Here is a 12,961-nt window from a genome sequence, read left to right as displayed (position 1 = left end):
GCAGTGGTGCATGCCTGTAATCCCAGTACTCTGGGAAGCTGAGTCAGGTGGGTTGATTGAGCTCAGGAGTTTGAAACCAGCCTGAACAAGAGCAAGACCGTGTCTCTACTAGAAATAGAAAAATTAGCTGTGTGTGGTAGTGCATGCCTGTAGTCCTAGCTACTTGGGAGGCTAAGGCAAGAGGATCAGGAGTGTGAGGTGGTTATGAGCTATGATGATGCCAGAGCACTCTAGCTTTGGGACTTTGTCTCAAAAAAAAAAAAAAAATGGGGCCTGGTGCCCATAGCTCAGTGAGTAGGGCACCGGCCACATAGACCAAAACTGGCAGGTTCATGCTCAGCTCAGGCCTACTAAACAACAGTGACAACTGCAGCCAAAAAAATAGCTGGGCATTGTGGTGGGCACATGTAGTCCCAGCTACTTGGGAGTAAAGCAAGAGAATTGCTTAACTCAAGAGTTTGAGGTTGCTGTGAGCTGTGGTGCCATGGCACTCTACCCAGGGCAACATAATGAGACTCTGTCTCAAAAAAAAAAAAAAAATTATAGTTACAAGATCTTTGAACAAAACTTGAGCACTCATCAAGTCAGTTCTTTTTTTTCTTGATGTGTAACTCACATAAAATTATGAACTGTGCCCTCAGAATGTACTAGAATTTTTCATTCTCTTTTTCATGGAGAAAATGATGGGGGGATGGCACTGGAGCCACTCAAAGTCCAAAAGTTTGAAAGTGATGAGTAATCCTACATTGTCTCTGTTGCCTCCAGCTTCTGGCTACTATGTCTTAATGTGATAAAAGACAGAATTGAAGGAGTGTTAAGTAGAAAAATCTCCACTCACTATAGGAGTGGCCCTGGGTCTGTTCTCTCTTAACATTTTTTCTCTCTCCCTTTTTAGTTATTTCAAGAAACCCCTAAATATCTACTTTGGATTTATTCCTGAAATAATCTTCATGACCTCCTTGTTTGGCTACTTGGTTATCCTTATTTTTTACAAGTGGACAGCCTATAATGCTCATACGTCTGAGAATGCACCAAGCCTTCTGATCCATTTCATAAACATGTTCCTCTTTTCCTACCCAGAGTCTAATAATTCAATGCTATATTCTGGACAGGTACGTAAACCTCTTGGTAAGCTACCTGAGAAAGTTACCTTAGGTGGGGAAGCCAGATGTTTCTCTCACTCTAAAAAAGTCTTCAAAAACCTTTTTGTAGTATTTGGTTTCTAGCCCATATATATCCATATCTAAATTCAGACCATCCTCTTTAGCTTGGAAGGAACCACTGTAATTTCTGTATCCAGAAAGGGTACAATGAATAATTGCCATCATATGGGACAAATCTTGGGCTTTGCTGCAAATTCTGATAATTATTTTGATAAACTGGACAGTCTTACTCATATATCAGTAAGAAAGTATTGTTTGAGGAGAAATTTGTGCTGGATTTGGAAACTTGAGTTAATGGACTTTTATGTGATGTGCTTTGTCCTTCTTACTTTGCAGAAAGGAATTCAGTGTTTCCTGGTAGTGGTGGCGCTACTGTGTGTACCTTGGATGCTATTGTTTAAACCATTGGTCCTTCGCCATCAGTATTTGAGGAGGAAACATTTGGTGGGTATATTTCTATTGCTGAAAGTTACTAGACCGTCTCCCCCCAAGATTAAGGCAGTTCCCCAATGGATATAATTAATTGTGTGCAAATCTCTGTGCTCTCAAAATGCACTTGTGTTGTATCTCAGCATGAGCACTGGGCCTGCCAAAGTTAGAGAAACATGTAGTTGCTGCTCAGACATCTGGAGTCAGCTTTGAGTAGCTGGGGTAGAGAGAACAAGTCACAAGTTTTTACCTTTCCTGGTCATGCTTTGCTCATGCTGTGCTCAGCAGAATCCAGGTCTGGGCCTGTCTAGATGCAGCATTAGCCAAAGCAAGACAGCAAGAGCTGCAGACAGTGAACCTATTCATGTGGTTTGCCTGGACAACCACAGCACTGACACTGAGTCATTTTCTTTTAAAATGATACTGTGATACTGTCTTTCACTGACCAAAATATCCAGGAGAAAGGTTTGGCTTAAAACATATGGATTTTTTTTCCTTTTTAAAAAGCAGCATGCATTCATGTATTTATGTACTATATGTGTGCACATGAATTCTATACAACCAAATTTAAATTTTGCCAAATGTTCAGTATTATACATAATTTCTAGCTATCCACAGGTAACTCACTACCCTCACTGAAAAACCCATAAGATCTTATTGCATGACTCCCATATGGCTGCTAGGTTATTACTTCTATTGGAGAGCGTCTGAGTTACAAGACCCTCCTTCTCCCTTTTCTGACCATCTTCATCCTTCCATGTACCCTCCATTCGTCTCCCCTTCACTCCCTCCCTCTTTTGTTTTCTTCTCTCTTCTTCTTTTCTTCCATTCACTATCAGGAAGGGCAACCTGTGGAGGCCCCAGTCAGCCCAACCCCGAGCCAACAGGGAGTAGAGGCAGCAGCGGCTGCAACAGTGAGTGAATTAAAACAACAAACCATCACATTTTGTTTAAAGAGGTGGCAAACAGTGCAGCAGAATTCTTTTAACTATATTGAGAGCATGGGACATGTGTGCTCTTGGGAATTTTGTCCTTGTTACTCATTGAGATGATGACAGAAAAGATTTCCACCTCTTGAGAATAGATTCTGGTATCACCTTTACCATTGGTCTCCTAAGTTTCTTTTCAAGTATGTTAAGTACAGTCGTGTCCATGGGAACAAAGTGGCTGTTGTACCCTCTCTGAGTCCCATCATCTTAATTCAAGATGGCAATTCTAGCAGAAAGGTGATTCTTGAATTGATTTCCTTGCCCTTTAGAGTTCTATTTTAGCATGATACTTGGACACTTAGTCCTTTTTAATTAGCAATAACTTAGCCTCTTAAAAGGGAAAGTCTATACATGTTTACTTTTTTCTTAGAGGCTCAGCTTCTGTTCCCAGCTGCTCTAGTGAGACCTCCATTCTCCCATGTGTCTTATGTGTACTGTACATCTGGTGTAATTACCAAAGTCATCTTCTGTCTTGATTTTCCCTTTTCTGATACCAGCTTGTGATTTAGTAATGGCACTTCGAATGTTAAGCATTTGAATATTTATCCTTAAAAACATCCTTTAATCAAAATCTTATAATGCATTAATGTCATATTAGCCTGATAGATTCTAGGTTATGAATCTGTAGGATGTTTTACATCTCACCAATAGTGATTACTCATGTACTTCTACGTTCTGGTAGCATATGCTCCTTTAAAGAAAATGGAATATTAAATAAAATAATTAAACTTAAATATGTAACCATTTCCTTCCTTAGGTGTAGAGATTATTTTAAACTTAAAAAATTGCTTACAATTATTCTTTTAGAACTGTCTAAAAAACGCTGATATTTTGGGTAGAAGAAATTTTAATCTTACTACTTAAAATTATTTTCAAGTAGGGACTTCCCTATGAGAAATTAAAAAAACTCTTAGAACACATGCTACCTAATATTGATGTTCTTTCCACGTCACCTCTTCCTTTTACTAATCTTAGCATATACATATGTATGTAAATGGTGTGCATCTGAGAAGATCTTGGTGCTTTTAAGTCTAGCAGTCTCTTCTGTGATGAATTCCAAATAATGAATTCCAAATTAAAAGTCCTCAGTGTAGGAACCTGCACATTCATAGGGTCTTCTTACCCCACTGAAGGTATTAGTGTGATCACTCTATAAGAAGGGCCCTGGATTCTTGACCCTGTTTTTTGCTGAGGATGTAAACACTGATCTGTTATTGTTCTGTTCTTTGTTCTTTAGCTCGTCTATAAGCAGTATGTTATAGCTTAATTTTTCTTTTCTTCTGCTAATGTGTGTCTCTCATCTCTTCCTGTAATTCTCATTCCCTGTGTTCTGAAGGGATACTTGTGTCTGGCTGGAAGATTTAAACCTATCTGCGTCTCACTGTTCCTGCTAGTTGGGGAAAGCTTCGGAAATAGCCTTCTGCTTTGGTACCTTGAATCCTGAAGCCTTCCACCTCTGTCCTTCCCAGCCCAGGATACAGTGCCCTCTGTTGCACTTTCAGTCCACCTTGTGAGAGGGCTGTCAGGCATAACATGTGCATGACCTGGAGGTGCCCAGACTTCAGTGGTTCCCAAATCTGACTACACATAGAGTCACCTGATGAACCTTAAATTTGTTTCTTAGCGTATTAAAATAGGGCAGCGCCTGTGACTCAGTGAGTAGGGCACCAACCCCATATACCAAGAGTGGCAGGTTCTAACCTGGCCCCAGCCAAACTGCAACAAAAATTAGCTGCGTGTTGTGGTGGACACCTGTAGTCCCAGCCAGAGGCTGAGGCAAGAGAATCACCTAAGCCCAGGAGTTGGAGGTTGCTGTGAGCTGTGATGCCATAGCACTCTACCAAGGGTGACAAAGTGAGTCTCTGTCTCAAAAAAAAAAAAAAAAGAAAGACAGTGGCGGCGCCTGTGGCTCAAGGAGTAAGGCGCTGGCCCCATATGCCAAGGGTGGCGGGTTTGAGTCCAGCCCTAGCTAAAAAATGCAAAAAAAAAAGAAAAAGAAGGACAGATAAGGGGAGGAAGAAATAAAAGTCGCCCATAATTTCATGGCCAGACAATCCCCTAAGAATTAAAATGCTTGTTAAGAAAATAAAGCACTTGGCTAGAGAATGTACATAGTTACTAAGTAGAAGAAACCCTCCTACCCTCACTGCATTTCTCCTCAAGGGTACATTAATAGGGGGGTTGCCTCCAGTATGTACCTGCCTTTCACCTCTTGAGTGAGTAAGAGAGAGAATGTGTGTGGAGAGAGACACACACACATTAGGAATTGTGTTTTAAACTGTAGCATTCTTCTGTCCTTTGATTTATTCAGTTTTCTAAAATTTAGTGTATCTTAAAGATTGTTTCATAGTAATAATTCCTCTTTTTTATGTTAGCATATCTACCATAAAATACACCATTGGATATACCAAAATTATGTAATCACTCTCTCCCTGATGGATCTGTTGGTTCTCAATTCTTTGCTGTTACAAACAGCAACACAGGCTGAGCATGGTGGCTCATGCCTGTAATCCTAACACTCTGGGAGGGTGAGCAGGTGGATCACTTGAACTCAAGAGTTTGAGATCAGCTTGAGCAAGAATGAGACTCCGTCTCAACTAAAAATAGAAAAATTAGTCAGGTGTTGTGTCAGGTGCCTATAATCCCAGCTACTCTGGAGGCTGAGGCAAGAGGATCACTTGAGCCCAGGAGTCTGAGGTTGCTGTGAGCTAAAATGGCACCACAGTACTCTATCCAGGATGACAGAGTGAGACTCTGTCTCAAAAAAAAAAAAAAAAAAAACCACTAACCCAGTAATGCAGGGAGTATCTTGTCCATATATCTTGATGCTGCAGCCTTTGGGTTGCTGAATCCCAAAAGGTTCATGCATTTAAAATTTTGATAGACCCTTCACAGTGTTTATGCAATTTGTACTTGGGGAAATATTTTTTAAATACAAATTTCCTGGGCCCCACCCCAGACCTACTAAATTTACAGTTTCTGGGAATAGTATTTGAGACTCTCTATTTAAAATGCAGCTTTCAAGGTGATTCTAATGCAGCTGGTTCCCTGACCATGTGAGAACCACTGCTAGCGGAGGAGGGAGGATTTATGCAAACGCTGAGGTCTGAGCCGGTCAGTAAGCTGTGGCTGTGGCGAGAGCTGTGGTAAAAGAAATACACCAAAAGGTGAAGCTGGGGATAGGGGAGCACAGGAAAGTTGACCAGATCTGCTTGTGCGTTGTTTGTGCTGCTGTCCAGAGGCCATTTTGTGGGAGAGTTGTCCTAGAATTCTTGCCTCGTTTGGCTCTGTGGACAGAAACCACATGAAGTGGTTCTAGGGGCTATTACTTAAAGTTTCTTTTCATGCTATGGCAGATTAGCACTAATTGGTATCTGTCAGACTTAACCTAGTTCTGTCTGGCTTCTGTTCTTTTGCCCCAGTAAACCCAGTTTTTTTCAAATGAAGTTGACTTTAACATTCTGTTTATGGAGACCCTGCTGCAGACTGTACCTGTGAAATAAGAAACAGCAAATGCCCAGTTGGTCTCTGCCCACATGCCTATAGAAGAATTGTCTTAATACTGTAGAATTCTTCACTGAAGGACAGCAGCCCCCTGCTTTTTTAAAAAACTCAGTGTTCTCTAGCCGCAAGTGAACTTACATTTTTCCTCCCCTGATCTGAGAAGTCCTTTGTTCCTTGGCAGAGACCTAGTACATTTCTGGGAGAGGTTGCTGGAATTTCTGAGTTCCTATTGAAAGCTTATCAGACCAGGGTACAATCATGTGTTGTTTGGCTCCCTCCCCTCCCCTTTAGAAAGTCTAGTCTTTAGTTCCAGAAAAGCTTAGACTTTTGCAGCCTTTCCAGGTAGATAGCACTTGTGATGAGAGTCTTTGCATGTTACCGTTTTCATTCAAGCAGGATTCTCAGTCGGCTTGACCAGGGCAAGGTTGGTGCCTCTTGGTGCAGCAGGCAAAGCTGTATATTTCCTGTAAAGTAGGGTGAGGTGGGAATGTAGGCTGGGGCTGGGGCTGGGGAGGTGTCAGTTGGGTGGGAACAGTTGTTTTTACTTAGCTGTTCCATCAGTGGGTTTTGTTTTTGTCGTTAGAATATATGCTTTTCTGAGGTTTGTATGTACTAACCGTCGCCCTTCCCACCTCACAGAATGCCACATTAAAGCCCAGGCAAATTCTACTCTTTCTGTTCATCTGTGTAGGGAACTCTCAACTTTGGTGGGATCAGGGTGGGCAACGGACCGACAGAGGAGGATGCTGAGATTATTCAGCATGACCAGCTCTCCACGCACTCAGAGGACGCAGAAGAGGTAAGATCCAGTGATGGGACCTCCTCTCCTTCCACCTCAGGTCAGCTCTAGCCTTGTAGACCTAAGAGTCCTCACTCAGTCTGCTCCTTGAAAAATAAAAATACTAATTAATCACCACCCTGCCTTCTGGACTTCTGAGGGCACCACAGCTTTCTCCCATGGGCCCCTACTCCAGACCCCAGGCGTTGTCCACAGATCCTAGAGCCGTTGTGCTCTGTTCTTGGATTCTGAGTTGCCTGCTGTGCTCTGCACACAGATCTCATTTACAGACTGCTCTCCTCAGCCTGAGGCAGAGAGGTCTCCATACCCCAGCTCTTATGCCTGAACACAGACCATTAAGGATAGCTTCTTCGTCCCTTGGTCCTTTTGGGAGTGGTTCCAACTACATTACTGACTGATGCTTTGGAAGTCCTTTCCCACTGATGCGTTCTTGTTGCATATATTTTGTTTGGACCTTTTAAATGTTATCTGCCTACTTTTTACAGAGAAAATGAAAAATTGTCAGGCCAGGTTAACCTTTTCCTTAACACACCAGCATCAAGTTCTCAAAAATCCACTCTCCTTACCTAACTGCTTATAGCACAAAGCCTCTGAACCAAACGATTAAATCTCATCTGTTCATTTTGTTCTTTTTAAAGCAAATAGAATAGTTGAGGACCCAAGTTGGGACTTTTCAGTGTGTCTAACCACTTTTGACTATGCAAATGGTTTTTCAGAAAAGAAATTGTAAGGGTTGGGGTTCCTTTTAAAAATGTGTATCTTAATGCTCTAAATTCCTGCTCATTTTGCTTTGTGTGTGCCGGGGAAGCCTGCCTTCAACATGTTAGCCCCATTTAACATTAACAGTCCTCCCAAAGAAGCATTCAGTAGCCTTGTGCTCATAACTTGTAACCATATATATGGCATGGCTTCCCACTAAGTGTAAATTTGTGTTTTCAAGCCTACCGAGGACACAGTGGTAAGACCAAAGCTGGCTTTGCCTTCATGTTTATCTGGGCTTCTCTCTTCCCATCCTTGTGATTATTCTGCTGACCCTGCCGCACCCCGGGGCCACACACATGCCACCCCTGCATCGTGCATTTCACTGGCCATTTCTAAGCAGTTCATGAACCTGTGTTCTAACAAAGCTCATCTCCATTATCTGCATTTCATGTCGGTCACCTCTGTCTTTGTTTCATTGACTTTGCTGATCTAATACCTCTGAGAATGGCTTTGAAAGGAGATACAAGTAATGTCTGCATTGGCATTCTTGAAATGACCCCTCTTGTGGGTTAAATCCCACTGTCCTTGGCCTTCCTGTCCTGTGATGTTGTGGTTGCTCTACTCCCAGCTTCTGGGAATAGCTGTTTCCTCCCTGCTCCTTCGAGTGCTCAGGGGCAAAGCTTACCCTTCCTCCCTGTCTGAGATGCAGCCAGCCTCTTCCTGCTGCCATCACCAGCTTGATGATGCTTCAAGTTAGAGTCGTTGGACCCTTGCTTGAGGTCAGCTCTACCTCCATGTGACCCAGGTAGGAGGTAGACAAGGTAGCTTTCAAAAGGAGACTTTGCCTCTCAGGCTTATCCCAGAAAAACAAATCCATCTGTGCGAGAAAAGTTACTTTTATATCAGCCACATACAGAGAATAACAATGGAAGGAAAACTAGCTAAATATTCAGGCCAAATCTACAATAGAAGGCCTTCTAGTTTAGCAGTAATTCATTTAGCAACACACATGTTTGAATTGGGTTTATAAAAGGCCTTGCTGCACTGTTTGCATCTTCCCCTAAAGCTTCTAAAATACCTAGACCCATGAACTGGACCCTTCCCTTTCCTGACTCTCCCTGTCCTTCCTAAAGGGGCAGTGGGATGGCAATAGGTAAACCTTTGCTGTTCTGTATAGAAATAGGCAGTGCTAGGTCTTCCTGAAGTCAGGAGAGGCTCCTTGGCTGGCATTGAGGAGTTTCTATGTTCCTGGACTACTCAGCTGTGCGCAGTCACTGGCCAAGCTGCCTGGTGGGGCTGGGTGGGGGCATGTTTCTTGCTGTTGAGGAGCCCAGCCCTCTCCTAGTAACACCATCACCAATAGCATTGCTTTCTAAATGTCTTCGGAGTCGAGCCCCCCAATGCCACAGTCGTCAAAACAGTCTAACCAACCATTTTGTACCAACATCCTCATTTATGGTTGTGTCCCAAGAGCTTGAATATGCAAACAAAGTGGACCCAGTCTCTGGCCACCCAACTTACTCAGGGTTCAGCTTCCCTGAGCTTTCTAAGCAGTCACAGCATTTTATCTGTATCAGGCATGTAAACAGTATGGTTCTCTATGGCCAAATTTAGATAACTATGACAGTTGTAATCCAGTGATTTCCATCAAAACGAGTTCTTTTAAAAAGTTCAGCCTGGGCTCGGCGCCTATAGCTCAACCGGCTAAGGCGCCAGCCACGTACACCTAAGGTGGCGGGTTCGAATCCCCAGCCCGGACCTGCCAAACAACGATGGCTGCAACCAAAAAATAGCCGGGCGTTGTGGCGGGCGCCTGTGGTCCCAGCTACTTGGGAGGCAGAGGCAGGAGACTCGCTTGAGCCCAGGAGTTGGAGGTTGCTATGAGCTGTAATGCCACGGCACTCTACCCAGGGGGACAGCTTGAGGCTCTGTCTCAAAAAAAAAAAAAAAAAAAGTTCAGCCTGGCCAGGCGAGGTGGCTCACGCCTGTAATCCTAGCACTTTGGGTGGCTGAAGCAGGTGGATTGCTTGAGCTCAGGAGTTTGAGACAAGCCTGAGCAAGAGCAAGACCCTGTCTCTACTAAAAATAGAAAAATTAGGCTTGGTGCCTGTAGCTCAGCAGCTAGGGCACCAGCCACATACACTAGGGCTGGCGGTTCTAACCTGGTCTGGGCCTGCTACACACCAATGATAACTGCAACAAAAAAGTAGCCGGGCATTGTGGTGGGCACCTGTAGTTCCAACTACTTGGGAAGCTGAGGCAAGAGAATCACTCTTAAGCCCAAGAGTTTGAGATTGCTGTGAGCTGTGACTTCACAGCACTCTACTGAGGGTGACATAGTGAGACTCTGTCTCAGAAAAAAAAAAAATTTAGAAAAATTAGTCAGGCATGCTGGTGGGACCTATAATCCCAGCTACTTGGGCGACTGAGGCAAGAGGATCATTTAAGCTCAGGAGTTTGAGGTTGCTGCAAGCTATGATGCCACGACACTATGGCAGGGCAATAGATGCTATGACTCCATTGCCAGGGCAATAGAGTGACACTGTATCTCAAAATAAATAAAATTCAGCTGCCTTCTTCTAGAACTTTCTACGTGTCCCATGTAGGCCATTGTTCTAACCCAGTGGAGGCATTATTTCCTCTGGAGGGCATTCAGGCTCGTTGTTCGTCTGGGAAACCATTGAAGGCTACAGCCACTCATCTGTTCATCCTACGCATCCCTGTGGTCCTCACCTCCATGTGCTGAGCACTATGTTTAGTGCCACAGAAACCAAGAGAGAAAAAATAGAGTTCTTGCCTTCAAGGACTTCCCACACAAAGTGGGGAGGCAATGTGGGTGGCTGGTACAGTAACTGGAGTGTGCCAAGATAGATGGGAGCACAGAAGGAGGGCAGGGCTGATGAACACTGTGCTATAGTGGGGAGAGGAGACCAGGAAAGGACCCCCCCAGGAAGCTGTTCCTGAGCTCAGTCTTCATGGAGGGAGGGGGATGTAGAGCTGCCAGCATAGACAGTTCTGTAGAGCCAGATCTCTAGGCCTGTCATGTGCTGGGGACAGACAGGAGCTGGGGGACTGGAGAGAGGTGAGACTGGAGGTGGGCAGAGACTAGCCTTAGTAGCTGTTGCCTCATTTGGGCAACAAGGAACCCTCAGAGAGTAGTGAAGCTGGTGGTAACACAGCCCTATGTGCATTGCTAGAATACCCCAGTGGCAGTGTAGTGGGTTATATTGGGTTGGGAGGGGCACAGCCTGGAGGCGTGGACCCTACCTAGTCTGATGTGATTCAGGACAGAAGGGAAGGGTCTTAAACAAATGAGACATTTGCAGGAGGAGTTGGCGAGAAAGGGGCCAGGATAAGATGTTAAGGAAGTGAAAGCCACAAGTGCCTTACTGAAGGTGGGAGGTAGGAGTGAGTGAAGGCTCCAGACGGACTCTCAGGCTTGGGTGCCTGTGGCGTGACTTGTGCCACTCTGGACGCAGAATAGAGGTAGGACTTGGTGGGAGCAGAGGGGAGCAGTTTCTGCACTGTTAGTGGGGTGCCTGAAGTGCTTCGAGCAGAGGGCACACAGCAGAGGGGAAGAGGCAATGTGGAGACGGAGAGATCATTTGGGAGGCACTCTAGAGGTGGCCCAAAAGTCCTGAGTGGTAGTCCCACAAGAAACATGCAAGGGCTGAAGCTGGAACTCCAGAGAATATTGGCATTTGAGGAAGAGCCATGATGGAGACTAAGAAGGACTGTCCAGAGAGGTAGGAGGTAAACCATGGGAGGCAGGAGTCTCAAGAAGGACGAAGAGGCTGTAGTGACAGGCATTGCAGAGGTACAGTCAGATACACAGACATCAGTTATCTTCAACAGCTGGGCAGCAGTGTGGAGCCAGGGTGCAGCAGGGTGAGGAATGGTTGGGTGAGGAGGAAACTGAGGTAGAGAATGTGGAGAGGGAGTCTGCAGTGATTCAGCAGTCATAGCTGACTTACACAGGACACGGCGGGAGCAACGGGCTCCTTCCAGGCTCCTCCAAAGTGCTGGGTGGGATTTCTCACCCAGTTCTTACCCCACCTGAGAATACTTGCCGGAAGTTGGGAGTGATGGCGGCAAGGTAATGCCTGGGAGGGGTGCTTCCTTCCTCCTCTCCATAACAGTTTTTAGTGGAAGAAACTTGAGGTGGAACAGAGATGTTAAATGGGGCTGGTTCTGAGGGAGCCCTTTTTGTCACTGCCCTCCAGAACACTCAGGAGTAGAGACCTGTGTTCCTTGGAGCCATAGACTTTTCCTTCCTTTTAGTGTGGGCTCAGGCATAGCCAGCAGTGGTGGGAAAGAGACCTCTTAACTACATTGTTGGGACTGAGGGAACTCAAGGTAACCAGGGTTATCCTAGTTTTCCGGATAAGGAGGAGGCATGAAGAGCGTGTTCCAGGAGAAAAGCCCAGAGATACCCTGTTTGTAGATAGAAGAGAGGAAAATGAGGCATTTGCCCAGAGTTGTGTGCATGGGGAGCACCTGTCCCCTCGCCTGCCCCCTCTGACCTCGGCCATAATGGCTTTATCAGCCCAGATGGTCTCCTGGCATCTGCAAGTTCCAAAGGCATTTCTGGTGTCCTTTGGGATCAGTGGCATGTGAGTTTTGAAAGACGTGGTAAAAAATAAACCCTGACTTGAGGGAAGGGCAGACAGGGAGGCCTGCTGAGCCCTGGGTGTCTGGGCTCTGTAGGGAGGGTCCCAGCAAGGGAACCCCAATTGGCACAGCTCCGGGAGGACCAGTGAGCCTTTGCCCCACCTAGAAAAAGCCCTTGGGGCTTCTAGAACATAACAAATTCAGAGATCAGAATTCACCTCTGACTATACTTGGAGTAGTCCTAAAAGTGAGCTTGTTCCAGCCCACTCCTTTATTCTGGAAATAATTCTTGGTGTTGAAAGGAAAACTGGGAGAAAGGGAACATAAGGAAAATAGAAACAGAACAGCATTGCTATTCGGGCTTAATCAACTATGGGAGGGCCATTCCAGCCATGGGGAATTTGTAAAACTTTTGTCAGAATTTCTCTGTGTAATTTTTTCTGAAGTTATAGTAGAAAAAGGAGGTCATCCTGCTTCCAAAAGGCTGTAAAAGAATAAGTAAAGTGGCTATAGAGGTTTAGCTTCCTGCTCTCAGGAGTTTATCCCAAGCAGGGATGATTTTCTTGAAGTCCAGAAGGTGGGGATCGGCTCAGCTGGCCCACTGGCAGGTCCTCACCTCCCAGATCCAGTCACTTCCTCTGCTAGCACCCCTGACTTAGCACACGCTCCCCTCAAGAGCTCAGAGCCCAGGCTCGGCGCCTATGGCTCAACCAGCTAAGGCGCCAGCCACGTACACCTAAGGTGGCGGGTTCGAATCCCCAGCC

The 12,961-nt window shown here is 45.2% G+C and overlaps 1 protein-coding gene across 3 annotated transcripts in view; it reads left to right on the top strand.

Moving 5' to 3' along the window:
• The window catches only part of ATP6V0A1 (ATPase H+ transporting V0 subunit a1), a 68,782-nt gene that overhangs the window by 45,079 nt on the left and 10,742 nt on the right, over window positions 1-12,961 (top strand). For all 3 annotated transcript variants that reach the window (XM_003786335.3, XM_003786334.3, XM_023511261.1), the window contains 3 exons: window positions 896-1,112; window positions 1,500-1,607; window positions 6,777-6,884. In XM_003786335.3, the coding sequence (XP_003786383.1) occupies window positions 896-1,112; window positions 1,500-1,607; window positions 6,777-6,884 (433 nt within the window). The remainder of the gene's footprint in view (window positions 1-895; window positions 1,113-1,499; window positions 1,608-6,776; window positions 6,885-12,961) is intronic.

This window comes from Otolemur garnettii, unplaced genomic scaffold (assembly GCF_000181295.1).
Source record: "Otolemur garnettii isolate 467f Iridium unplaced genomic scaffold, OtoGar3 scaffold00018, whole genome shotgun sequence".
Lineage (NCBI taxonomy): Eukaryota > Metazoa > Chordata > Mammalia > Primates > Galagidae > Otolemur > Otolemur garnettii.
The sequence above is the reverse complement of the archived record's forward strand: the minus strand, read 5'-3'. Positions and strand labels throughout refer to the sequence as shown.